We start from the raw sequence: 26,850 nt of genomic DNA, 5'->3' as shown, positions 1-26,850 counted from the left end.
GTATTTTAAACAATCAATAAGCCTGCATTCCCTATGATGCACAAAACATTCATATTGGATCCACATTTTGTTATTAATTGTTGGCACAACAACTGTAATTATTTAAAAGTTTTTTAAGCAACATTTACAGTTAACATGTTAATTTGATAAAATTTGGTGAAGAACTGTTTTAGCCAACTGCAGTATCTACTATGAGTATAATTTGGAAAAAAATGCCGTATTTACTTTCTGCAATTACGTCAAGATTTTTCAATGATGGTATTGATACTTTTTACAAGCACAAATGTACACAGTTATCAGATTATTCTTGCCAAGTTACAAGGTTGCTGGGAAAGGGGCAGCATTTTAATAATTTTCATTCTGCAAAAAAGTCAATGCAGCCCAAATCCAAACATCTCCTTATCTATTAAAAAATTCTGAAACAATCTTATGCTATTAAGATATGTGAGGGAAAATACATCCTTTGTTCGTACTTCCGCTTTGCAATAAAATTGCTTGAGCTCTCCAAAGTTATTAATTAGGATTAATTTCTCATTAATCCTAACAGGATTTCACATCCCTGTCCTCCAAAGTATTTACATAGCCAGGAATCTGGAATGTAACACTGTTACATTGAACTATTTCAATTTTAGTGTCATAGTTCACCATTATTCTTATTGCAATGTCAATGACTTTTTATCTCTGTCAGCGCCTGTTTGGCAGCACTAGTGGAATATTCTGACGTCTTGTTAGATGTATCTACCCATGAGAAAGTCAAACACAGTGATTCCTTGCTCAGGTGAATAAGGCAAAATGGCCTGATTGTCCATTGGAACCATAACTAGACCTAACTATAAAAAGGCAATTCTAATTCAACAGAGTATTTTCATTTCAAAAGAAATTATTTTGACAAGCCCCCTTTAAAGTTCCTGGGGGAAAATACAAATTTTGTTTAAAAGACATTTATTTTCAGCTTTTCAAAATACTTCTTTAATTCATCAAGCTGCAGCTTGATGATTCACCTAGGCAGCTTAAAAAGTCTAAATGTGACCAGAGCTGTAGCAATTTATGAATGTGCCATCTGTGACAGCATACTTGGAAGGCTGCTCCAAAGTGAAAAATCTGTAGGTTGTGGATTCACATCAGTCCAGCTGACAAGCTGCTTTCTTGAGGAGTATTTAATTTTTGTAGAGATTTAATTTGTCAGAAAGTCATTAAAATGCAATGTTTTCAACCAGTTTCACTCAGGAACAATTTCTTCTTTCAGCTCGGAGTTCAGAAAACTCTTTTTTACATGGCACTCAAATTCAAAGAATTTATATATAGATATGTAAAAAGTACTGAATTTTACCAAGCTATTCCCTTCACTGTCATATTCTTTTAGCTCATGTTTTCTGCACAGCACTCATAACAACTTCTGCAACTTTTTCTAAGCCAAAGTGACATCAACCGCTTCAGTTAAATAACGTAAAGCAAATAAGACAGCTTCAAAGACCATGGAGCAGTTTATTCACCTGATTCTTCTGTTTCTTCTTCTGATTCCAATCTGCTTTTCACTGCTGCTATAGCCTTTTCTACTGCATCCTTTCGCAATTTCTCAGTTTTTTTTTCTACTGGTTGTTCTTCATATTGCTCAATGAGTTTGTCCATATCAAGAACCTAGTGAAATGATTGGGAAAAATACAAATAACACAGAAGACAAATATAGCATCTGATCCAACTTCTATAACATGAAATAATTTTGGAAAAGCTCTGCAAATTTCAGAAAAATTTACATATCATTCAAGTGCAGGGTTGGGGTTTTCTTTGAAAATTAAATTCTTTTTAACTTGCATTTTTACTTAATTATCTTAGATACAAAAGTTATTAATAATATTCTACTGCTAAGACAAATAACTGGAACGTAAGAGAGTATATAAAAGTATTTTTGATATGTAGCTACTTTTATAAAAATGAATTTCACTAAAATCCTGTGTTTCCTCTGTAATCCCTATATTTGTATTGTGAATTTTATTAACATGACAACAATGTGCTTAACTGATTCCCAAGCCTCAGGTGATGCTCTGCTACCCAAGACATTTATGAACCTACCTTTCCTTTATAATAGTGTGCAATTTCATTACACATAGTTGTTCTTCCAGACAAAGGAGGACCAAACACAAATACTTTACAAGGAGGAAGTGGCATTGGTGGTAAGAGGTAAGGCCGCGGATTCAACATAAATTTTTTCAGTGCCTCTTGGGATGACAGTACATACATTTTACCTAGAAAACTTAGAACAGAAGAGAAGCTAACAGACAGTTATCTCATAAAATAGATATGAAAATTAAGAGTGTCTAATTCCACTAACCTGACAGCAAACTCTGGGTTTCCCATTACAATGTCCCCTTCCTTTAGAGCCACAGGACACACTTGTCCCCACCTGCTTCTACGCCATCGGTATCTGGGTGCTATCAGCTTGTAAGATGACAAAGCCCGAAGAAGTTCATCCTGTTTATTAAAACAGCAATAACAGCAAGTGTAATTTTTGTCTGAAGCTACATATGCCTTTTTATTAGATCTTTTGGGAACATTTTGATGGAAAATAAGCAAACTTGAAAAGAAAACCACATCTAGATGCTTTTCAGAATTTTTTTTTAAATTATATGTTTCAGAATTGCAGGACTATTTTAAAGAGAAATTACTTTATATTTCAGATTTATTTAAAAGAAATAACTTACAACAGTTCTTGTACACTTTACTTACTATTTTTAGAAGTTTAAAATTATACAGAGCCATTTATTGAAGACAATAGAAAATGGCCAAGATTTCTCCTAAAGTGGATGAAAAAGAGACCATGATCTATGTCAGGGAATAGCAATGTCAAAGTACCTATTTTAGGCATACAGAAATACCGTATGATAGGAGTAAATTTTACAGCCTTTTTACAGAATGTGAATAGTGAGTGAATCCTAAAGTCATGGTGACTCTAAATTCAGAATAGTACAGAGAAATGCTGGCTGTGAAGAACTGCAGAAGAACTTTCAGAACCTACAAAGCCAGGCATTAAAATAGCAGTTTTACACAGAAAATTATGAGTTTTCACTGACTGTCACTACTCAGAAATAGATCCCTCTGTGAAACCATTTTTTCAATGCCCAAGAACAGTCAGAAAACCAACCTGTATGTTAGGAAAGTTGAGCAAGGAAAGAATAGATTATAAAGGTTTGTGTTTAATTGTTTAAATATTGCACTCATCTTTACTGCAATCTGCCTCCCACTTCCCTAATCTCAGAAAGAGCACAGTAAAACTGGATAAGTTTCAGAAAATGGTAATGCAACTGATCAATCCCACAAAAAGACTGTCATGTAAGAAGGAATATAATTATATAGACTGGAATTCTTCAGTATAGCTACATAAGAGCAGGGCAGAAGTCTGAAATCATGAGTTATTAAAGGGTAGATGTAGAGAGCAAAACTATTCACTGACTTCTGCATATAAACTGGAGGACACTGAGCTAAAAGGCTGCAGGTTCAACACAAAGGGAAGCAATTCAGTACATAATGTTCAGTTGAGATGCAGAACTCTTTGCCCTGAATAATGTGGTTACTAAAAGCTTATACACAAACTAAAACAAACACACAAAATAATTAAATAATAAATACAGATGACCTTTGACACAGAAAGTCTTTCACTTGTGAATTTGTTGAGAACTGAGAAAACAGAAGATTGAAGGGAGGGGTATTTCTCTGAAAATGTGGGGTCTCCCCATTACAGTCCCATTCATATATTCCCAGTTTTGTTTAAGAAAAAGGAAAAATCATCACAACTAAATATAGGTGACAACATTCATGTAAAGACTTCTGGTTTTCAGTTTTATTTGGAAGGGACAAAAATTATAATTGCCATGGTTCAGCAAAATTCAGCACTAACTTTACATGTTTCTAATTAATTACAAGAAAATAGAATGTATATTATTTCAGCTATGCAGAATGTTGCTAGATTTGGATTAGCATGTTGTTTCTTATTCAGGAAAAGAGTAGACAACTAAGAATCAGTTGCTGAACTTGTCATCCTTTGGCTAAAGTTTCTGTATTTCCTTGGAAGGAATTAATTCTTCCTCTGTTGCTAAAACAACAATTTTGTTCAAAGTTTTATTATAATCATTACCCTTTTATTTTGTAACCACATATTTTTTAGCTTTTTTTATTTTTATACTTTTTAAGTGGATTTCAGTCCCAGAATTACCTTATATTCTCATTTCTGAAAAGTCAAGGCTTAAAAAATACCCTTATTGCATGGTAAAACAAACTGGTTGTTGCAAAACAAAGATGCTATAATATAAGCTAATAGCAGGAAAAAAATAAGCAGTTATTACAATCAATGACATTTTACAAAAGCACACTTACATTTTGCTTTCCCTCCAGTGTTTCTTCTTCTTCTTCACTTTGAAGTCTGGTTATAGGAGCTGCATTTGGAACTTCCATAGACTGAAGTCGGCTTACCACTGCCTGAAGAGAAAAAACCTCTTGATTTAGTACCAATTAAACTGCTTTTGTTATCTGAAGGGGCCCCTAAAGTATATTTAAAATTGTAACTTATTATTTATATAATGGCTGCCTATACACTAAGGCCCAGTTTCTAGCTCAGACTCATGCCAGTTATTGAGCTGAGTTTTAACAAGATATTTGGTAGACACAGGCAGCGCAAAATGCCTTTTTATCTTATTATGCTGTGAATCCCAAGCCTTCTAGACTGTGAAGGTTCACCTAAGGCAGTGTAAGTATTCAGATGAGCTCCAACCTGAAAAAGAGGCAAATCTCCTTGGCAAATCAGATTATGCACATTCAGAAGTAATACAATTTTGGGTAGTTTATTTAAAAGGTATTTCAATCAAATGTCTACCAATGAGAATTAGATGATATTAAATTAATTTGAAGTATTTTCTGAATGTAATCTTGATTGAATGTAAGTGTTCTTGAAATGAAAAAGCAAATTCTGTCATGTTTGGGCTAATTTTATAATAGGTCTTTACCTTACTTGTAGATAAAATGGTTGGAATCATAATATAATTTGATTGCATTTACTATATATTTTTGTGATGTAATGTTCACAAACAGACCATAAATGAAGAAATTGTATGTTCTAACACTGAAAAATTACTTGGGTTTTTTTTTCCCCATAGCTTTTTCTTGGTAGTAGAGTTAAGCATAAACTGGAATAATTAACTTACAGAATTATAATAATACAATTTGTTCCAAACAACAGAGGAGAAAATGTAGGAGAAGCTCACTTCCTACCTTGTCAAAGACAATTTCCTACTTCATTTTCAACCCCATACTCTAGGTTCTGATTTGAAGCAACTTTTAGTTGTGAGGCAGAGGATAAGACTATTTATCTTCAAAATTTACCACTGTAGGTTTTTTTAACAGGGAGAACAAGTTCCTATGTTACAAGCTAAAAATCTAGACACAAGCAATCAGCAGAATTCTTACAAGAATCAAGGATCTTTTATTACATTGCAAAACAATATCAAAATTATCAAAAATTATATTCCATATTATAGTACATATATTATTTTAGACACAAGCACAAAAAATATATCATAATGAAAATGGTTTAATCTCTCATTATATTTTATATTAATACATCAGAAAAAGCACTGAAACCAGAATATAAAATATATTGTAGCCTGTCTAAAAATATTCTCATGTGACATATATGTAAGCCTGAGGGAAGAGCAGTGAATGTTACAATTAACAGAGGAAGGAAAGCCAGTATCTCAAAAATCAAGCTTTCTAATGTAAATGTTTTAAACACAACTTAAAACTTTGCCAACAGGAAAACAATCCACAGAATCGAGAAATTATTTTCTAGTGGACATTAAATTAGCTGGTGTATAGTTTACATACCTCAAAAACACGATCTGGTTGCTGACCTCCATCCACTTCAATAAGATATCGACAATCGTGGTCAGTCAACAATTCCTGTTTAAGAACAAAGACATACCTGTCAATTGAGGATAGTTAACCAGGTAATGACATTGAAGCTCATTCTGTTCCTATACATTTCAAAGGCTGGACTACTGGGCACTTCAGCAAAATCAAAATTCATTGCACTACTGGCTTATAAAATCTTCTGGAGAGAAACTTTTGTTTGGTGACAGATAAATATAGAGATAATTCCAGAATTGGGGTTACAAAGAGTTCAGAAGGTAGCTTAGATGTCTTAGCTCAAATGCAAGAGAACTAAAAAATATCAAGACACAGTAACATTTTGTGTATGAATCCAACTTTTAATTGCCCAACTACCTTAATTCTTTGCTGGAAAATGACAATCTCAATTAATACATTTCTTTAAAGGCCAGCTGTGAGACCAATTTTTTAATTTTGGTCCTGGCACTGAATTTCTTTAAAATTTGGACCATATATTTTATTTTTCTTATTTTAAATTTTCACACTTGCAAATAAGGTCTTAGACTAAAATAAACATCCCATGTCAGTTGTTAATGTCTCCCTCTGAGGACTGAGAACACTCACTCCAATCCTGACATATATTGGTCTAACCTCAGGCCTAAAAAAGCCTATTGAAGGTGACCTTACAACTTTGCAGGTAATCTGTTCCAGTTCTTCACTACATTTATGGTCAGAGCCCATTTCCTGGCTCATTTAATCTAGTCTGTCTTCCACACTGTAAATTAAATCATCTGCCCTATCTTTGGTAGAAAAAGATAATACCAACTAATTAATTATTTCTACTACTTGTCGCTGTTGAGCCGCTAGCAGAGAAGAGATCCCGGATTCTCAGCGTGGCATAGAAAAAGCACTTTATTATTTTGAATCCAACATATATATAGACTTTTCAGAGGTCACCCAGATTGGTCAGTCAGAAACCTCCCCCTAGGCCTGATTGGCCAGGCCTGAACTGTCCAAATCTCGAGACACTGTTTCAACAACATCCAAACTTTATCTTTGTTTATAAAACACAGGAGAATGTTCTCATGGGAAAGACCTGTGCTAGCCACAAATACTCTTCTAAATAGAGGATAATAATTTGCATTTCTCTTTTATACACTGGTCTTACAGTCTTATCAGTACATCCATAATATTTGAGTTTATACAGTAGCATCTCATTTATTGACTTCATTTTGACTAACTAAATCCCTATAGATTGCAGTCTGTAGTACTGAGGTCTAGCCAATTATTTCACTTGTTGTAGTTGTTCCTTAGGTTTCCTTCCTCACTGTAGTATTTCACATTTAATTCAGGTCAGCATAACCACAACAGCTTCTCAAGATATCAAACTGTGGTCTCCTAAATTCATTCTGCCTGTCTCCCTTATCAGTGCAAACTGCACATCTTTTAAGCTTTTTTTCAATTTCAGTTCCATCATCTCAAACTCTACCTGGGCCAATGATAAAACCCTATGTTCTTTTAATGTATTAGTGGACCACTAAGCATCTTCACCAACACATTCATTACTAGTGAACCCTAAGTGAACCCTACCAACTAGTGGAATGTGTTGAAACTGTTGAAGTTTAGTATACGTCCTAAAGTAATTTAATCTAAACAACTCTGTATTAGTTTGCTTATGAGAAATCCATGTGAGATTGTGTAATGATTAAAGATACTACATTTTTTGTTTTGCCCTTCACAGCAGTAACAAGTTTGTTACTCTAGCAAAAAACCTTAAACCAGTTTTACACAATTTTATCTATAGGTTTAACTAATCCATAGGGAAATTGAAAAGCATAAACAGTAATTGTCAAGTGGGCATCAAACATGAGGATTTTGCAGTTGCTTGTACCAGGAGATTTAAAAAGAAAAAAAAAAAGGAAAAAAGAAAAAAAAAAAGGAAAAAAGAAAAGAATAAACTATTCATTTGGACCTGCTCTGGCTTTTTCTTGAGGGGGGGGCTGGGAGAGTGGGAAGAGACATGCAGTAAATCCACTTTCTTGAACACAACAGGGAAGAAAATGTCACAGCTGCAGAAATTAAATAAGTGATAAAACAAACTAATGGGTTAATTACTGTGTATATAAATCTGCAGGCAACGAAGCAGGTGAGGAAGGGAATCTATTGGACTGGAAGACAATGGATGCAGATTACTTATGGGATTGCATTCTGGAATGGACTCTGGTAATGGTGATGAAACGCTGCAGTCTTCAAATATTTCACTTACTAGATTTAGACAGCATCTGTGGTGGCAGATATGGTTTCACTTTTAAAACTCAAAGTGGATTACTTTATCTTGAGTCCAGAGTAGAAACAACACCTACAGATGACAATTTTGTATCATTGACTTCAGAATAAATTTCGGAATTTGGGGATATGTTGTAGCATTACCACCTCAATATAACAAATCTCAAACTAAAAAAAAACCAATGAAAACAATGCAAGATATTTTTAAAATCTTTTGTTATGCATAATCATATTACTTTGCTTTTTCTTACTTCTACAGGATGAAGCATTATATCCTTGTATAATCCAATTCTTTTCTCTGCATTTTCAAGAAAATCTTCAGGCCTCTGCACTAACTGACTAAATGGTTCTAATTTCTTACGTGGTCCTTCTTCAGTCTGTAAAACAAAATTTCAAGATACATAAATAATGTATTTAAATAATTTTTGTCTTCACTCAAATTTAAATAAAGTAGCTTTGCAGAGTATTGCAAGGAGTATTAGTCCAGTGATTGCTGGCCATGATCCTGTCCTGATGAACTGTTGTTTCTATGAATTGACAGCAATGTGCCTAGAACTTGCATTGATAAGTCTCTGGCACCTATTACAAAAATTTGACCTGAATTCAAAATTAATACCGTCATGAAAAAAAAAAGAAAATCCATTTGTAGTAGTGTAACACCAAAACCAGAAAACAAGCTATTGTCCTACAAATACTAGTAAAAGTTGCTACAAAAACCAAAAATTAAGAACTCTTTTTATTTGTCTAGGTCAAGAAACAGGCAATGTAGAGTCACCCTTCTCTTCCTGATACACACTTTTAACTTATGGCAAGGAACAGATCAGTGACTTTTGAGTTAAAGATTGAGGCCAGGTTAAGCTATACAATGATCAGCATTTGCTGTCATTTAAACCTGCTGTTTAAGAACTACCCAACATTTCTTAAAGTAGGACAGAAACAGAATTAAGATTAAAGTTGAGTAAAATAAATTCATCACATAGTATGGTGATATTTTAGAAGATCAGAATTTGCTCTGCTTTGTCTAAAGTCCATTGTAATATTTTGCACTGTTTAGAAATTAGCAATATTTACCTCCTCCTCTCCTCCTTCTTCTCCTTCTTCTTCCTGCCCTTCATATTCTTCTTCACCCTCTTCTTCACTCTGGTCTTTTTCTTTCTTACGCTTCTCAGTAGCTTTAGGATCCCACTGGCTCCTCTGATATATCTCCCCTGACTCAGGGTGTTGCTTTTGTCCTGATATTCTTTGGCATAAGTCATAATCTGCACACTAGCAAAGAAAAATTAAAAGGAAATCATGTGTTTATTGCACTGCTATAACATCTTTTTCTTGGAGAGACAAAATTTTTCTAAATCAGTCTATTAATAACAGTATTTTATTATTGCTACAGTTATCTAGAATCTCTTTTCTTTCTTTTTGATCAAATGAACATAGTGACAATTCTGACCTATCTGTGAAAACAGCTTCAATCCACTGGAATCAAAGGCAAAGTTATTTCTTTGACTTTGGAGCAGGGATTTTTTAATATGCATTTAGTCTCAGTTCTTTTCCCAGAGGAGATGATGTTACTACATGAATTCAAGAATTTTATTTCTCTTTCTAGTGTAGTTAGTATCACTCTTCCATTTGTATTGTTGCACATGAACTATACAACAAATATTCTCAACAACTGAGATTTCTCACTACCTGGTATTAAAACAAAGATTGACTTTCTGAAAAAAGCAAATCTGCCTGAAAAGTAGCACAAAAATATATTTCTTTTATGTTTTAGGATCTTTCTGAGACCACAGAAAAAAGGTTTGAAATAGGCATTCACAAATTTTCATTATGCATGCTCAAGCAAATTAAGTCTTAAAAGTACGGGATTAAAACAAACACTCTGAGTTAAATCTGCACAGTGATAGAGTAGGTCCACACCCTGAGGCTTAGCATCTGACAAAACACATAGATATGCCAACTAGAATCAAAATCCCAATGAGAATGGAGCACACCACCAGAGGCTGACTATTCAGAGCTGTCTCAGCAGCTCATTCTGCACATTCAAAGTAAAAGACAAAAATAATCTAGGTGATTATAAATAAAACATTGCTAGAGAAAGGGCCTGAAATCTTGTTCATGAGTATACATATGGTTATTTTGTCTGCCATGGAGTCTGGCACAGTTTGCTGTGGGCCATCTAGAATCCTCCCCAGTGAACAGCTGGGCACAAGCTGGAGAATGGCACAGGCCTTGGGCCTTTCCCAGTGGGCAGTTTGGGCACTGCCACCCCATTCTGACTAACAAGACAGCTTAGCAGTGTTTGGCCAAAGCAGTTGGCCTGATGTCTGAAAAGTCCCTCTTGCCTTGTTTTGTCTACTAATATGGAGGTGGCAAGCAAGTCCATTCTTTTAAATTACATTGAGAAAGTCCTCTAAATCCCCCACTAAAAATGATTTATGTTTTTCTGGTTATATCAGAGTCACTTTTGTAAAATATCTGGTATATCACATCACTGCTCATGAAGAAATTGAGATTTGTAAACAAGATGTATTAATAATGAAGCAGTTTCACAATTAGTGCCTGAAAAATAAAACCATTTCCTTTCTAACTTCCATGTGTGAAAAGTATCTTCCTGCATTACATGAGTGGCAGATGTACATGTGTCCAAAATTCTATAATAATAATGTAATTCAAAGTTTCCTTCTCATGAAAATCTGTATCTTTTACTTGGTAGAGGTGCAAACACTGTACCTGCTGCTAAAGTTTAAGGATATGTTCATTATTTTACCTGAGCAATGCTTATAATGGAACAAACTAGTGAAATTCTATTCCAGCATAAAAGAGTACAATTTCTCATTCCTCAATAAATTCTATAGTGAAGTATACAGAGGAAAATACTATATTTCGCATACATAGCATGCAAGTCTACTAATAATTAGGAAACATTCTAGGAAGTTACTGAAGATGACATTACCTTAATGTTAATCAGGACATCTGGTTTTAATTTTAGACTCATTATTTTCTCTATTTGCTGTGGAACAGTCATGTATTCCTCCGAGAGAGAAGGGAATCCAGTGAGAACATAACCTGCCAAATATATTATATTGAACATATTTTTAGAGGGTTTGTCTATTACAGAACAAGTTATACTCTTTTAAACAGCTATAATTTCCTTTAAACAATACATGTAGTGGTACAATTTTAAACCATGCACATGACATAACACTGCTAAAAAAACCATGCACCCATGTCTACTTCAGGTGAAATACAGACTAAAAAGTGTGCTGTTTGCAGCTTTATGGAGTACTCTCAGCATTTACCTCAATTAAAAATGTGTAGACATTAAAGACCATCCTCAGACCACCTGCCTAGCTCAGACCTAAAAAGTCACAAGCTTTCAGTAAGACCATTTTTGCCACCAGAAGACTTTATAAAAGGCACTGCAAAAAGAAGTCACTCTATGATTTAAAGCATTTAAACTAGGAGTCTAGGCTATCTATACAATCTTTAAATGTTTTCACTTCTCTGGACAATGAAGGGAGTCTGGACCCCTCTCCTGCCTCTGAAAAGGCGGCACTATGCATACCGTATCCATATGGATAATTTGGTAAGCATCCATTCACTCAGAATTCCCAGTGCTGAGTCCTGTTTGGTAAACAGACATTGGCTAGATATGACAAGAAGAAAGTCAAAAACCCAACGTTTCATACAACAGTTTCTAAAATATTTAATGAACAATTTACAGTGAATTGACTGATTAGTTCCTGCTGAAAGCCTACTTAAGCTTCCCTAGGATTATATTAAGATAGTAGTTGATAAAAAGTTATTAGAACTGGAGAACACCTTAAAAAATTGGTTTTGGAGACAAGTTCTAGTTGGTAGGAAAAATAGTGACGATATTGGTTATTCTATTCCTTGCTACTTTGGGGCATTTGTAATGCAGAAAGTGTCTTGGTTACAAGAACCAAACTTTACCCAATGTTAGAGTCATGTTTACAGTCTCCAGGATCTCTGTGCTCCTCTGTAATACACACATCTTCAGACTGACTCAAGGAGGGGAACTCCATTAACACAGAAGCCTCTTCATGCCTTTACTTAAGTCCTAACGTATGGATTAAGAGACCTGCATTTCTGCTGCTACCTCTTCCAGCAATTTTTTGAGCCCACCTTTCTTTTTTTCTTATCTATTTCTCTCTTTTAAATATTGTTTTAAAAGCCTCTTTTCACTGGATAATGTGGTATATTTTGCTAAGCTTTTGAGTCTTGGACTAGAGAAGGAACAAAACCCTGTCTCTCTCCCATAATGGAAATTTCAAGTAAAGGTCAGAACAAGAAAAAGAAATTATATTTCCTTTTTTACTTCTTTTACTCTTAGCAGTATATTTGTCTCCTCTTCAGGAAAGCAGGTTCAGACACTAGCAAGATCTGCAGCACTTATCTTGGCAGCTTCAATTATCATAATCTTTTCTCAAATAGAAGAATTATTACCACTACCTATTCTATTCTCATCCATCTTACTCCGTGTCACAAAATGCAAAGGAAACAATGTTGTAAGAGAAAAAAAGAAAGGCCATAATACTTTGCATTTTCAATAATCTGTTTTCCTTATTTTTCATTATTTAAAATGCTTAAAATATTTTTGCTTATGGGTTTTGGTTATGTTGTTGTTATAGAAGTATTGAAGAATAAAATGTCTCTATTTTAAACTCTAGAATTCTTCTAAACAGATAATATTGTCAAATGAGAGTCATATATACACTTAAAATTTTGGGGGAACTATTTTCTCAAAATTAACACAACATAGGACTGGTATGACACTTCCTGCTCTCCCATATTGGTAAATTAATCCCTAAACACACTCTCACTTTATTGATATTCCACAACATGAAGAGCACAAGAAAAAGCTTAAACTACATTTGAGTACCAATGGATGTAAAATGGATACAAAATTATAGCTAGCCCATTCTAAGACGTTTAGGCTCTAAATACACTTACCAAAATGAGCAACTTCTGGTGACTCAGTCTTTTGCAGAATCATTTCTGTAACGAGTTCCTCAGGAACACCTTGACCTTGACAAAGCAATTCTTGACACTGAGGTAAAACAAAAAAACAAAGGCTTATATAGCATGTGTTTGTTCACAATGTGAGTAAACTTACTAGAATATTAGACCTTTACCTTAAGTCCATATTCTGTTTCTTGTTGAATATTCGTTTGAATTACTTCTGAAGCTAAGGAAGCATATCAAACATAAGAAAATTAAACTAATTAATACAAAATATTTTCTAATCAGATGTACATGCAAATAAAGACATACATGTACCGACAAAGGAGGATGTATGTGCTCCGAGAAACCACACTATTTTTGAAGGAACAGCCATTATATTTAGGGTCATTATGATATTTTGCTCATGAAGAACCTGGTGCCTTATGGCAAAGTCTGGGAAGATGTTTCTCCCTACAATTTAACACTGTATATACTACACAAAAATGCACAACAGGAGTTTTGCAGAATTATTTGAACTACTGATTTAAATTAAATCAGCATTAATGTCTTGTAATCCAGAGATGAGTATTTGAGCTCAATCACTTTCCTAATTTAAAAAGCAAGATTTAGAAAAACTGTTTAGACATGCAAAACCACCTGCTTCAAGAAAAGTGACATCTATCAAATTCAAAGACTGCCCCATGTCTCTGTGGACATCATACTAGAATGACCCTGGAAGTCTTTAACACTTCTGTATGGATTAAATAATCAGGTATCTAACACAAGTTTTCTAGAATGACTCTTAAGGCTACATGTCTATTACTAGTACATTTCTATTACTAGTACATTTCTATTACTAGTACATTTCTATTACTGATAAACCAGGCCAGGGAAAGGTCCTGAAGCCAGGTGTCTCATGCCTATACAGCCATAATCTTTCTTCTCAAAACACAGTGGCTCTTTTCCAACTGTTCCTACTAGGAATGACGATGATTGCATATCCTAACTTTCATAATATGAATAGGTGTTCAGGAGAACAGTATTTGCCATGGGCCAAAACTGAGACAGAGAATATACTAATAAATTATACAGACAGCTGCAAATCAGCCATCTGTGTGCACCTGGGTCCTGTTTTATTTTTGAGTATTGACCTATTCATTGGATAAATGAATAGAAAGTATTATGCCAAATTAAAAAGACTGTGAACACCTTTCCTATTTAATAATATTCTATCTTGGTTTATTTTTAACACAGCACAGGACAGATATTGATACACTGGAGCAAGTTCAGTGGAGGACACCAAAACCATCAGAACAGCCAAACAGCCCAGGAGTGGCCAACTGGCATTGTTCAGCCTGGAGAAAACCAGACAGCTCTTACTGCTGTCTAAAACTACTTCCTGGGAGGTCACAAAGACAGAACAAAGACAGACGTGGTCATCCCAGAAGTGCATTTAGGACAGGAGAAAAAGACACAAATTGGAACATGAGGAATGTGAATGGGGTAATTAGCAAGCAATTTTTCATCAAAAAGATAGTCAAACGTTGCAAAGTGTTTCTATGGGAGGAGGTGGAGTTTCTGTCCTTGGAGATACTCCAGACTCAACTGAGCAGCCCTCTCCAGCCTACCCTGCTTTGAGAGGAAGGTTGGACTCAATCACCTCTGGAGGTGCCTTCTAGACTAAATTATTAATGTTTATGTATGCTGAATTTCTTTGTTTCTTTCTTTTTTGATGTGGAAAATGAAAAAGATTTACTAGCATAAGTTGAAAGAATGAGTGTGTACACCTATGTAGGTTTACTAGCCAAAAGAAGATTAAAAGAAATAATGTGAACAAAAAAAGAAAAGAATAATTCCCTTAATCTACTAGAAATCAGGCTTTAAAAAGCAGTAACTGAAATTTAGATCAGTTACTAGGAAAAACTTTCTAATGGCAAAGTGTCGCTGTTGAGCAGCTAGCAGAGTAATGAAGGCACCAGTTCTCAGTGGCAAGAAGGAATGACCTTTATTGTTTTGATTTCATCACATTTATAGAGTTCTCAAAAGTCACCCAGATTGGTCAGTCAGAAGCCTTCCCCCAGGCCTGATTGGCCAGGCCTGCACTGCCCAAGTTCTGGGACACTGTTCCAAAAACATCTAAACTTTATCTTTATTTACAAAACACAAGAAAACTTCTCATGGGAAAAACTGTGCTAGCCACAGCAAAGTCTATGTTACAGAGATTGACTACCTAGAAATTTTTTAAAACAATTTGATGAACATTTGTCAGTACTGGTTTAAATACATTCAAATGCTAAGGTCCCTTCTGATTTTGGTCTGATCTATGTTTTGGACCAGGTATTAATTTTTTTTGTTGTTATTACACAATACCATGAATTAAAAATTCTATATATACTTAAGTTAAAAAAATCACTTTATTAAAAGTGAATTTTACCCTGTTACAATTCCAAATCTTCAAAGGAAGAGAAAGATACTTCATTTGATAAATAACTGTTTCCTGGAGTATACCCCCTTGTATTGGGCACTGCACAAACATAAAGGAAAGACCCTCATAGTGTTTCGTGGTCTGCATTGGAAAATGTCTGTGCTTTCTGGAGCTGAATGAGTTGCACCCATGTGAACAAGAAGGGTCATATAAATCACCTTACAGGACTGGGAATAGAGTTTAGTTATGATGGAGAAAAAACCTCACAGTGATTTTTCTAAGCCTTTCAATAACTAAAAGGCCAAAAAAGCAATTTTATTTCTGGTAAAATGGTTACTTGGTCCTTATCAGAAACCTTTGCTGCACCTTTTGATTTACAGGGAACAGTAAGGGTATTCTAAACCAAAAGATATTGTGAAGCCAAAGCAATGTTTCAAATATAGTGTATGTTTACCTTCTATGAAAATGTAGTTCAATTTCTGAGCTAGTTTTCTAGCTAATGTTTTCTTTCCAGAACCCTTAAAATGAAAAATACACTTTTAAAAGAAAAACAAACTGAACAAAACCAAACATATATTACAATAAAGAATATATTTTCACATGATAAAAACAATGAAAATCTACCACTGGGATTAGGACCTCTGAGTTATGCATTGAGCAAACACAAAACACTCTTTTTAATATCATCCTCTACTTTATATTGCCTAGCATTGCTAATATACTGCTACTGCCCTTTGCAGCTAATTATTTCTGAAGTAATTATACTGTTTGTTTCTGAGTAACTCTATCTAAAATTCAGCTATGATTTGACCACAAATTCCCATGAGAAACTCCATAGAACTAAAATTTATTATCTTCAGCCTCAAAGGAAATTATCATGCAAACCTGCTCAACCCTTTCCGAGTAGGATACATAGGGATAATATTTCTTGAGTAAAACAACACATGCCTAAAAACTGCCCTTGCTAGTCCATAAAACTTGTTTGATACTGGCAAAATCTTAAAAATTTACATGTACCTGGAGGAACCAACATAACCAAGAGTTATGAGGCCTCCAAGAGTATGATTACCTGAATGTGATCTTGCAAAACTCTCCATCTTCCACCCTTAGGATTGTGCCCTTTTTTCAGAAGGACATATAAGAAGAACTGTTTTGACAGTTCGTTTGTCCTTGATAAATTTGGTGATAAAAAAATAGTAAAACCCCACAAATAAACTACATTCCCACTTAAGAGCACATCAACAAACACTCCAGCTTACTCATACCTCACTTCTTACACATGTGATGAGAATACATGTATTTGGCTTTGCTTTAGTGGCCCTTTGCTTCTCATTTAAAAGATATATCTTGAATGGGATAGGTGCTCTGCACATCAGTCATATACATAAAAGATATTATCATAAAAATAGACTATTTAATTCCCTGCTTTCCTGGTAAGGCCTGTACAATTTCAACCCTTTTAAATTTTGTATTAAGGTCAGGCATCTACTGAAGGCAATGGTTGAGAAGATGAGAATTTTTTTCGAAGAGCATTTCAGGATGGTTTGCTCTACAAAATGTAGTTACCTATTTCATGTAAAGTTAAAAATGTGATGTTCATTTAAAACTAGACAAGCTAGTTCACTGTAGTCTTCTAGTGACCTGAATACACTCTTACAAGTGCATATTACCATGACACGTTACAAGGCAAACTTGTACCAAAAAAAAAGAACTCTCTTCAGCAAATTGAGGCACTAATGCAAGCACACATTTGGAAAAAAAAAAATCTGAAAACATTCAATTTTTCTAAGTTAAGGAGGCCATAAATTATTTGAGAAAAAGAGAGACCTTGAATTATAATGTAGTACAAATGCTTTTATCAGGACACCTTGGTGAATTTTGAATGTTTCCAAATACACAGTATAGAATTATGTCAAAGTTTTAATATTAAGATATGTATGCATATCTGTAAGTCAGTACATTAACGTGTAGGTTCCTTTGCACCAATTTATGTCTTTAATCTGTCAGGTTTATTAAAAATAAAAGTATTTTAATAGCATTGTTCTGATTTTGGCTGGAGTAGAGTTAATTTTCTTCACAGCAGCTACTGTGGGGCTGTGTTTTGGATTTGTGCTGAAGAAAAAGTGTTGACAATATAGAGATGCTTTTGTTACTGCTGAGCAGGGCTTACACAGAGCCAAGGCCTTTCCTGCTTTCCATACTGCCACACTGGTGAGGAGAGTGAGGGTGCATGGGAAGCTGGGAGGGAACACAGCTGGGACAGCTGACCTTGACTGACACACAAGGATATTCCAGAGCACATGGTGTCATGTTCGGCTTGTAAAGCTGGGGAAGAAGAAGGAAAGGGTGGTACTTTTGGAGTGATGGTGTTTGTCTTCCCAAGTCACCAGCAAGCATGATGGAGCCCTGCTTTCCTGGGGATGGCTGAACATCTGCCTGCCCATAAGAAGTAGTGAATGAATTCCCTGGTCTGCTTTGCTCATGTGAATGGCTTTTGTCACGTTTTATCACTTTTACCCTTCTGATTCTCTGTCTCACCCCAGCAGGGTGAGTGAGCAAGAAGCTGCATGGGGTTTGATTGCTGTCTGGAGTTAAACCACCACAAAAATAAAAACAGTCCAGTTGTCAATGTGCAAAGAGAACAAATATTCTGAGCAACATATAACTTTTAAGTACAGTAGTAACACTTTTAATTGCAATTGACTAGTCACTCAAGAAAAAAAACTGGCCTCAACAAATGAGACCAGAATCTTTACTCCACTCTGCAGGACTTGAAGAGTGGAAGAGGTTAAAATGTTGCTATTTGACCCTTTTGGTAGCATTGTTAAACTAATGCTTGGAAAGAAAAAATAAAATTGTTAGCAGAATATCTGAAGAAAATACTTCTATCAGACATCTTACTGGCTTTCCAAAGACAATTAAGCAAGAGGGCTTGGACAACAGAAAGGATCTTTCAGCTTCATCTTCATCAAAGATGTCTGTAAAGGGCTGAGCTTGTTTTTCCTCTTGAGAAGCCATGTGTTTTCCAAGACTAGAAGAAAAAAACCAGCTTGTTATAAAGTACAGTTGTTACCTGTGCATTAAATGACCTTCAAGGTGAATGGATTTGTAAAAAAAAAAAAAAAAAAGCTGTTAGAAGAAGAAAAAGCATTTAGCAAGAAAACCTACTTCTGAAAAACAAAGGATTGTCAGAACAACCCTGAATCACCACTTGTTGATTATGACTTCTTCATGACTGTCATATTGCATGTTGCTGGTTTTTAGTTATTTTGCTGCTTTTTCCTTCCTGCTCCAATTACCACACCACAGAATTGTTACTTCTCTCTGGTCCCTGAAATGGACCATGGGCCTGCCAAGAGCTTTGTTTTTGAGCTTCAGACACAGAAGGGCCTCGTCACAGTCAGTGGAACCACTCTGTGTCCACACAGGCAGGTACACAAATTAGACTTTGCAGAATTAAATCATGGTTCATGATCTCTGTCATCCTCTCACAAATCCCAGCTCTTCCACGAATGCAGGTGGTCACAAGTCTAATGCTGCACAACAAATTAAAACCTAAACAAATTTCTAATTATGGCAAGTAGGAGGAAAATTTGCATGGGCCTTTCAAACAAAATGGAAGCCTAAAACGTGAGGAGCTCGCTGAAGTTTGTTTCGAAAAGGTGAAACAAAACTTTGCTGTCTTTAGAGGGCCACTCCAGTCTGACAGCCCCAGTTAAAACCACATGCAACCACCCAACCCAACACAGCCCCACACAACTCCCAGTCAGCTTAAAATTAAATTAAAAACTTCAACTAAAAAAACCTACTTCAGGATGAGAAGCTGAAAAAATTTGTCTTGAAACACCAAACCCAAACATACAGACATTTTTGCAACATGCATTTTAATATTAAAAAAAGAAAAGAAGTCTTTACATGTGAACCAACTCCCCATCGCCCCCACAGAACAAACTCACCGGCTGAGCCTTACCTGCCGTTCCCAGCAGTCTCGCTCCTTCCCAAGGGTCAGTTTCCTAATTCACAAAAACAATCACAAGCAAAGCAAAGCATTAAACCAGGCGCACACACCCCCCTCCCCACACCCCTCAGGCACGGGGGACTGCAGTGGGGACGGAGCACGAGCCCTCGTGCGCGCCCCCGCTGCCGCCCTGCGCGCCTCCGCTGCCCGGGCAACAGCCGGCCCCGCCCCCTGCCCCGGCCCCGCCCCCTGCCCCGGCCCCGCCCCCTGCCCCGGGCCCGCCCCCTGCCCCGGGCCCGCCCCCTGCCCCGGGCCCGCCCCCTGCCCCGGGCCCGCCCCCTGCCCCGGGCCCGCCCCTCACGGGGGGCAGGAGGAGACCCCGCCTTGCTCTGGGCGGGGCGGCGGGGCGTCGGCGGGGCCGCGGAGCTGTTCCTGGTGCTGACCGCGCTCACCCCGCGGGGAGCGGCTCCCGGCGGGAGCGGCGGATGCGGATGCGCCGGCGGCGCCTCCACCTCGCCCGCCCCGATGTCCCGATGTCCCGATGTCCCGATGTCCCGATGTCCCGATGTCCCGATGTCCCGCAGCCACCGCCGCGCCCGGAGCCGCCGCTGCCCAGGGATTGCACGTGACGCGGCTCCGCCACGCAGGCGCGCTCTCGCGGCCGGCCGTGGGCGCGCCTGCGCGCTGGAGCGCCGGCACTTCCGGGTTGCCTCGGTGCCGGCGGTGGTTCCCCGCTCGCCGCAGGGTGTTCCTGCCCCGGTGCTGGCTGTTCCCGGGCTGTTCCCGGGCAGCCCCCGCCGCGCCTCGGGGCAGCCATGCCGGTGGCGGCCGCCGCCCCCTTGATCAGCTCCGTGCAGAAGCTGGTGCTGTACGAGACCAGGGCTGTAAGTAGCGTCCTCCCCGGAGCTGCTGCCTCGGCTGGGCTGCAGCTGGGCGAAAACTGCGCCTTACCTTTCTTTTCGCGTGTTGCGATCTGGTTCTTTTTGGTCACACGTTCAAAACATCCCAGTAACTCAACAAAACCCCAAAGTGTTTAAAGTTCTTGTTTTCACCGTGTCTCTCCTCGTGACTTGAGCGGAGGGCTGGCCTGTGCCGGGCGGGTGAGCGCAGGGCCCGGCGGTGCGGCAGTGGAGGTTGGGCCCCTGCTGGGTCTGTCGTGTGGCTGCTGCCGTACAGCCGGGAGAGCAGTGCGCACTCCTGCCAGGGCAGCTACAGCTGGGCAGCTGAAGGTGTCCACAGTTGCCATTTGAATTAAGAATGGCTGAACTGGTTATCACCCGCACCGACCTGGTTTCTTCTTATGACACACTTTAGGCTGGTGAAACAGCTTCCGAAGTTTTCAGCCCAGCTTCTGGAAGTGAGCTCTTGAAGATTTTTAGCATTCCTTGTGTCCTATTGCAGGAACTGTAGGCATGTGTTATTCACAGTACTTTTTTGCTATGGGCTACGTAGATCGGAAGTCAGAGTGGTAATTGCTGGTTTAACCATGTGATGAACACCATGTGAGTCAGAATCCAATTCTTGGTGTAAAAAGCCCGAGATAATACCACTGTGTTTATCGTTCATTAGCTCAAATTTCTTCGTGTTTCATAGTGTGTTGGTTTCTCCCTTGTTTCACAGTATATTGGTTTTCTTCACTTGAGGTGGTTTTGGATAGGGTTAGGTACCATGGCTTTAAATTCAACAGTTAGGTCTAGTTTCAGGTTCAAATGTTACCTGTACTTACAAAGACAATTTATACGCTGAAGCCCCTTGGAAACTTCCCAAAATGACACAGATGCAAGAATGATTTCAGTAAAAATAGGAATCTGACTTCCAGCTTTACTTCTGTCAGAATTAGGTTTGTGCTTTTGTGATAATTCCCCACTGAACAGCTTGTGAAACAGAGAAGGATTAAAGCATGCAGAGCTACTGGTATAAGTAATTTTTAAAAATGGAGGTTACAAACCTTAAAGTCTTTCCAGAGTGTTGCGGTTTTTTTACCTCTTCCTAAATGAATTTAAGGCAGCCTTATTTGTCTTTCTCCTTGTTGCTGGTAAAGGCTGTCTTTTCTTTTATTTTCATATATTATTATTATACCTGAGTAGGGCAACAGGGAAATACAATTTCTGAATTAGGTCCTGTATTACTCAATTTAGTTGTTCTTGTCTCACAACTCATACCACATCTCAGCTGAGATTTGGCTTATTATTACTGGCTCTGCATGGATACCTGGCCTGCTTCTCTTTGAGCTGTGAGGCTCAGTTGCTCAGAGACAACATGCCATGCTCCGGGCCACAGTTCTGTCAGCTGTCTGCAATTCTCTAGGCCTCTCCAGTTGATCCTGTCATCTCTGGAACCATAGTCTTTTACATCTGGACAGTAGTAGCTGGCAGTATCTGCCCCAATGGATGGGTTTGTCCATGCTGTGCTTTGTTCAGAATTCAGTGAGGGGCAGATCCAGCAGTCCTGATTGCTCCAGGAAGCAAGATGGTTTTCATCAGGTGTGAAAGGCAGTGGTTTGTGGATGAGCATGTGCCATTTAAAATGTCTCAGCTGAGCAAGGGCATCTCAAAGCTGTTACTTCAGTCACTTCGTGTGAGTGATGAAAATAGAATTTTTCCCCTGAGTAAGGTTATGTTCTTACTTTAAAAAACTGCAAATTGAAGCGCTTTGTGGTTTGATATTGAAATTCTAGTCATTTTTTCCAAAGAAAAAAATTAATAGGGATAATTTTGGTGTGATTATTTGAAAAGACTTGAAGCACTTAATAAATACATAGACAAAGGAATGTTAGAAGGGACTTGTGGACATCACAAAGTCCAGCCCCCTGCTCAAAGCAGCTTCAACAAGAGCCTGTTGCTCAGGGCTGTGTGCAGCTGAGTTTTGAGTGCCTTTGAATATATAGATTTTACAACCTCTGTAGACAACTAGAAAGGGTTTGTCCCTTATCTACACCTTCCTGTTACATGGTTTTAAACAGCAGCAAGATGCTGCCAAAGCTTTTTAAAGGCTGAACAAACCAGGCTAAACTCAGTTCTCTCAGTCTCTCTGAGTACATCATGGGCTCTGTCCTGTGGATCGTCTGGGTAGCTCTCTGCTGGAATCACTCTGCTGTATCACTGTCTGCCGTATACTGGGGAGCCCAAAATTGGACTTTTGGTTTGATCAATCACTGTTACAACTCATTCAGTGTCATGTGCTGCTGACAGAAGTTGCCACTTCTTCTCCCTGAGGTATCCATCATGCTGTCTCCTTTGCATAAGATCTCATAATCATGCAGTTGCCAGCTGTGACAGTCACTGGTACAGCATAAGCATCACCCAATAGCTTTCTCCTGGTTCAGGTGGCTCTTCTGATTTCCCTGAGGCTGTAGGCTTGCTAGATCCAGCATGTGGGATTTGGAGTTGTGTCAGATACAGGCTAACATGAGACTGTATCCTAAGATTTCTGTGCAAAGAAGGGATGATTTAAGTCATCAGCAGTGGGAGAAACAGTGGAGTTTACTCTGGTTATACAGTTTATTCCTGTAAAACCCCTCTGTATTAAAGCAGGAAGGGATGAAATGGATGAGGAAGTGGAAAAAGTGGAAAAGGTTTACAGAGGGTTATTTTTGTTTGGTTTGGTGTTTTGTTTTTTTTTTAGAGGAAAGTACAATAGTATTATTTAAGTCGAGGAGGAACGGCTCTGGTGTTGTTATTGGAGTCAAATGAGAGACTGCAAGAGGTGAGGAGAACTGAATTAATGGTGTCAATTGAATCAACAGAGAGCAAAATTCTGTATTTTCTATTAATGTTTATATTTAGGATAGTTGCTGAAATCTACCTTTTAAACTGATGCTTTGGGTCAATAAATACCACGGAGATGTTAACTATGTCTCCTGCTTGCCCTAGGAAGTTGAAAGCTTGTTTAGAAGTAGTCAGAAAGACGAACTGCAGGTTTTATTCAGATCAATGCCAATTATCTTTCCTTTTATGCATATACTGATTGCTGAAATGCACACCAGAGGGCACTGAAGATGTTTCAGCACTATGATTGAAAAAAGACAAAAGATATATTTTCCTCTCTTCTTCAGGAGATGGAACTTTTGTGTATCCCCCAGATGAAGCGCACCTGAAAGTTGTGGCCTAGTTCACTGGAAATTATCATTCCCCTGAGGCAGTGTGACATTGAACAAGACAATTTGTGTCGTCTCTGTAGAGGCCTATCACTTGCCTATCTTTCAGGATAATATGGGGCTTAATGAATAGTATTTTATTCCAATCAGGTTCTCTTACAGTCTCCGTGTCCACAGTATCCAAATGACTTGCACAAGCTTATTAACTAATGTGACTGGCATAATTATCTGTCGATTTTTCTGCCAGGGAAAACTATGGGCATTTGTTTAATTTAAATGTAATTTATTATAATAATAAACATTTTTCTTTCTTATAAAAGAATGAAAGATTGCATATTTAATGTTGAAGTTAATCTGTGGTCAAATTGGAGAAACTTAAAAATAGATTATGATTTCACAGAAAAATCTATAGAATTTTTACTGAAAGTTATGTGGTGCGCTGATTCATGTAGGTGGGTATCTGACAGAAATAAGATTAAATTTGCTTAACAGTGGAATGACTGTAAATATTTTCAAGTTGATTAAATTGAGGGTGGTGCTGTGACTGGAACATGAGAAATGGAATATTTAATCCATTCTGAAGTCCTGCACATAGAAAACTAATTGAAAATTGAGGCAAATGACATAAAACACAGTCTAGACTTAGAAAGATGCTATCAGATTAGCCTGATTGTATTGCACATCTTAATCTGAAAATTAGATGGCCTTGTGTATTGAAATAAAATCCTCTATTGAGATGCAGGGCTACAAGGAAAATCTATGGCTTTGCTTTGGAAGGAAGAAAGTTTGTAGAGAAATTAGTAGCTAAATTAGTGTGAATCATCTCATAGGGATGATTGTTTAAAAGTAGTGTTTAAGGACTGATTTAGCCCAAAATGTGGGCCAGTTCTGATTAGAATTTTGAGATACTGTAAATAATTAGGATAATCAGAGCACAAGAAAGCAAGAAATGATGACGACCCTCAGGAGTAGATAAATAATTTGAAGTATAATGGTATACAATGAAACTTCATGCACCTTACAATAGATTACACACCAATGAATGTTCATTGAAAATTTATCAATGCGGAAGCAGCAGAGGTGAAGGAGGAGGATCTAGGTGTTTTATCTGAAGAAGGGGTGGGAGGTTGAGCTGCAGATGAGTTACAACTCTGAAAAAGAGAGATGTGGTTATTTGTGATATGGTCATTAATGAAAAATACTAATATATCTCTAGAATGAAACCTTGCATGGTGTATTGTGTAGATTTACAGTCCACATTCATTTAAGAAATAAGAATTCAACCAGGAATACATCCATTGAAGATCCAGTGAGGTAACATACATGGTAGCAGTGTCTTGGGAGGAGTAAAAGGACAGCAAGATTTCTTTAGTCTATTGAAGTGAGTGCTGAAAAGGCATCCAGTTACTTATTTTTCTGAAAGCATTCCAGCAGAATAGACGGTAAAGAGCAAATAAGTATTTGGCTAAAGGAAAATGTATGGATTGATAATTAATAGATTTGGCTGAGAATTAGAAAGGAGAATCTTGAGGAATCCTTCAGTGGTGCAGCAAGAGAAAATCCTCTTTGGGACAAAAGGGATTCATCGAATCCTGTGGCTGTAGGATGCAGAATGGGTACCCATTCCTACATGCCCTGGGAGTGGTGCTTGGCAGCATATATTCTTAAAATTTCTCATGTTGAAGGAGCTTCTTTTGAAGAGTTGCAATAGATTATGGGAAGTAGACGGCTTTGCTTTTTCAGGTACCTCTCTTTGCACCTTATCATATCTTCCTTTTTTCATGTAATTTTGCCAGGTTCTATGAGAGATGAAAGACACTTCCAGAATTGCTGTAGGTTCTGTAGAAAGTAAGAACAGAGTGGAGTTTTTGCTTTACCTTCCATCAAGGTGTAATTGTGCTGTGATTCTATTTTAATTGTCAGTAAATTACTTATATTCTCCCCAGATCAAGTCTATTTTGCCTGTAATGGTAAAAGTTAGACGATCTTTCTGTCCTCACCCTGACCCATCACCTTTTTCATCTTGTTTTCTGTGCCTGTCTTTCGAGGAGGGGGAGTGAGAGAGCAGCTGGGTAGGGGCCTGGCAGATGGCCAAGGTGAACCTACTCGTTTAGGGCTTTGTGTTTTTAGACATATCCATGGTCTCAACAGGTAGCGTTTGCAAGCGTTTTGTCTAAAATTGTACGTGTTTTCTTTATGTTATTTGCAGATTTAAAATTTTGCTGTATTAGTGCACTGCCTGTTTTTTAAACAACTTTTAATGTATTTTTGCTTTTTTTTATTTTCTTGCTGATTAAGCTGTGTGTAACTTTTTAACTGAGGATTGAAAAAGTGTTTTGCTGTGCTAACGCTTCTTAATGGTTATTAGTCTATACAAAGAAGCAAATAGTAGTTTTAGACCAGTAGTTCTAAGAAACAATCTTAAAGAAAACAAGGGAAAAAAAGAAGTGAGCAGGATGTTTGATTTCAGAGCTACTATCCTGCCATTAAAAAACAACAAATGGCATAAGAAGTTTTTTTATTTTGTTCAGACTCCTTTTAGAAGAAGCTGCTTTGTTTGGTTTGGCTGAATCAAAAGATGATAAAAGATGGTGTAAAGCCTTTCAATTAGATTGCTTTGGTTAAAACTCAGTCCCAGGTGGAAGTGACTAATGACTGTTCCTATCTTGTGGTTGCTTGGTGATAATTGTGCAATAAATTAAGCTTCAGTCCAGCTCTCGTAGCCGCCTGGTGTGTTGCTGTGGTTGGTAAAATGTGCTTGTTAACAAATTTCAGCAAAGACCAGGGGCAGAGTAAACCTGGAGGCAGCATGGGTCACCTCAGATATGGTTGGAGGGCTCTGGCCAGAGCAGGGTGAGGGAGCCTGCACAGGTTCACCTTGAGTACTGTTCTCTGGAAAAAGTGCTTTGTTTGTCAAGGTTGCCTGTTTATCTAAATGCACTGGCTGTGCTGTGGAGTGAAATTGTTTGAGACACTTGGGAAATGCTTCAATTTATTCAGTTCAACTTAGTAATAAACGGAATGAGGCAATGAGGATAGATACTCCCGGAAAGGTTTCCATAGCTATTTCTTTTTTTTCCCACAGTAGCGATTTCTGTTAATAAAAAGAGTTGTAAACAGTACAGCACATTTTAGCTTTGATTAATTTTACAATTGTATTACAACCATAGAAATTTATTTGCTGTTACATGCTCAGTGTTGTGTTAATTCGGTATTTTTCTTTATAATTTCCTAGTATTCATGTGATGG

General features: G+C 37.5%; 2 protein-coding genes across 7 annotated transcripts in view; one reads left to right on the top strand and one right to left on the bottom strand.

Annotated features, from left to right (window-relative positions):
* Positions 1-20,146, bottom strand: part of AK9 (adenylate kinase 9) — a 53,713-nt gene extending 33,567 nt beyond the window's left edge. For 3 of the 6 annotated variants that reach the window (XM_085056180.1, XM_085056185.1, XM_085056184.1), the window contains exons 1-13: positions 19,518-19,688; positions 18,449-18,578; positions 16,002-16,065; positions 13,314-13,366; positions 13,132-13,228; positions 11,111-11,223; positions 9,232-9,426; positions 8,412-8,537; positions 5,872-5,946; positions 4,369-4,470; positions 2,330-2,469; positions 2,071-2,251; positions 1,494-1,638 (exon numbers count right to left, since the gene is read on the bottom strand). In XM_085056180.1, coding sequence (XP_084912306.1) covers positions 1,494-1,638; positions 2,071-2,251; positions 2,330-2,469; positions 4,369-4,470; positions 5,872-5,946; positions 8,412-8,537; positions 9,232-9,426; positions 11,111-11,223; positions 13,132-13,228; positions 13,314-13,366; positions 16,002-16,065; positions 18,449-18,565 — 1,408 coding nt within the window. In that variant the 5' untranslated portion in view covers positions 18,566-18,578; positions 19,518-19,688. Of the gene's footprint in view, positions 1-1,493; positions 1,639-2,070; positions 2,252-2,329; positions 2,470-4,368; positions 4,471-5,871; positions 5,947-8,411; positions 8,538-9,231; positions 9,427-11,110; positions 11,224-13,131; positions 13,229-13,313; positions 13,367-16,001; positions 16,066-18,448; positions 18,579-19,517; positions 19,689-19,948 lie in introns of those variants that run through there. The other 3 variants (XM_085056183.1, XM_085056181.1, XM_085056186.1) reach the window with 3 other exon arrangements.
* Positions 20,147-20,194: 48 nt separating this feature from the next.
* Positions 20,195-26,850, top strand: part of FIG4 (FIG4 phosphoinositide 5-phosphatase) — a 52,304-nt gene continuing 45,648 nt past the window's right edge. Inside the window, exon 1 of the mRNA XM_085056187.1 lies at positions 20,195-20,389. Within this exon, the coding sequence (XP_084912313.1) occupies positions 20,321-20,389 (69 nt within the window). The 5' untranslated portion in view covers positions 20,195-20,320. The remainder of the gene's footprint in view (positions 20,390-26,850) is intronic.

The sequence above is a fragment of the Lichenostomus cassidix genome, chromosome 3 (assembly GCF_008360975.1).
Source record: "Lichenostomus cassidix isolate B80296 chromosome 3, HeHo_3.0, whole genome shotgun sequence".
Classification (NCBI taxonomy): domain Eukaryota; kingdom Metazoa; phylum Chordata; class Aves; order Passeriformes; family Meliphagidae; genus Lichenostomus; species Lichenostomus cassidix.
Note: the sequence above shows the minus strand (reverse complement) of the source record. Positions and strands in the feature narration are given on the sequence as shown.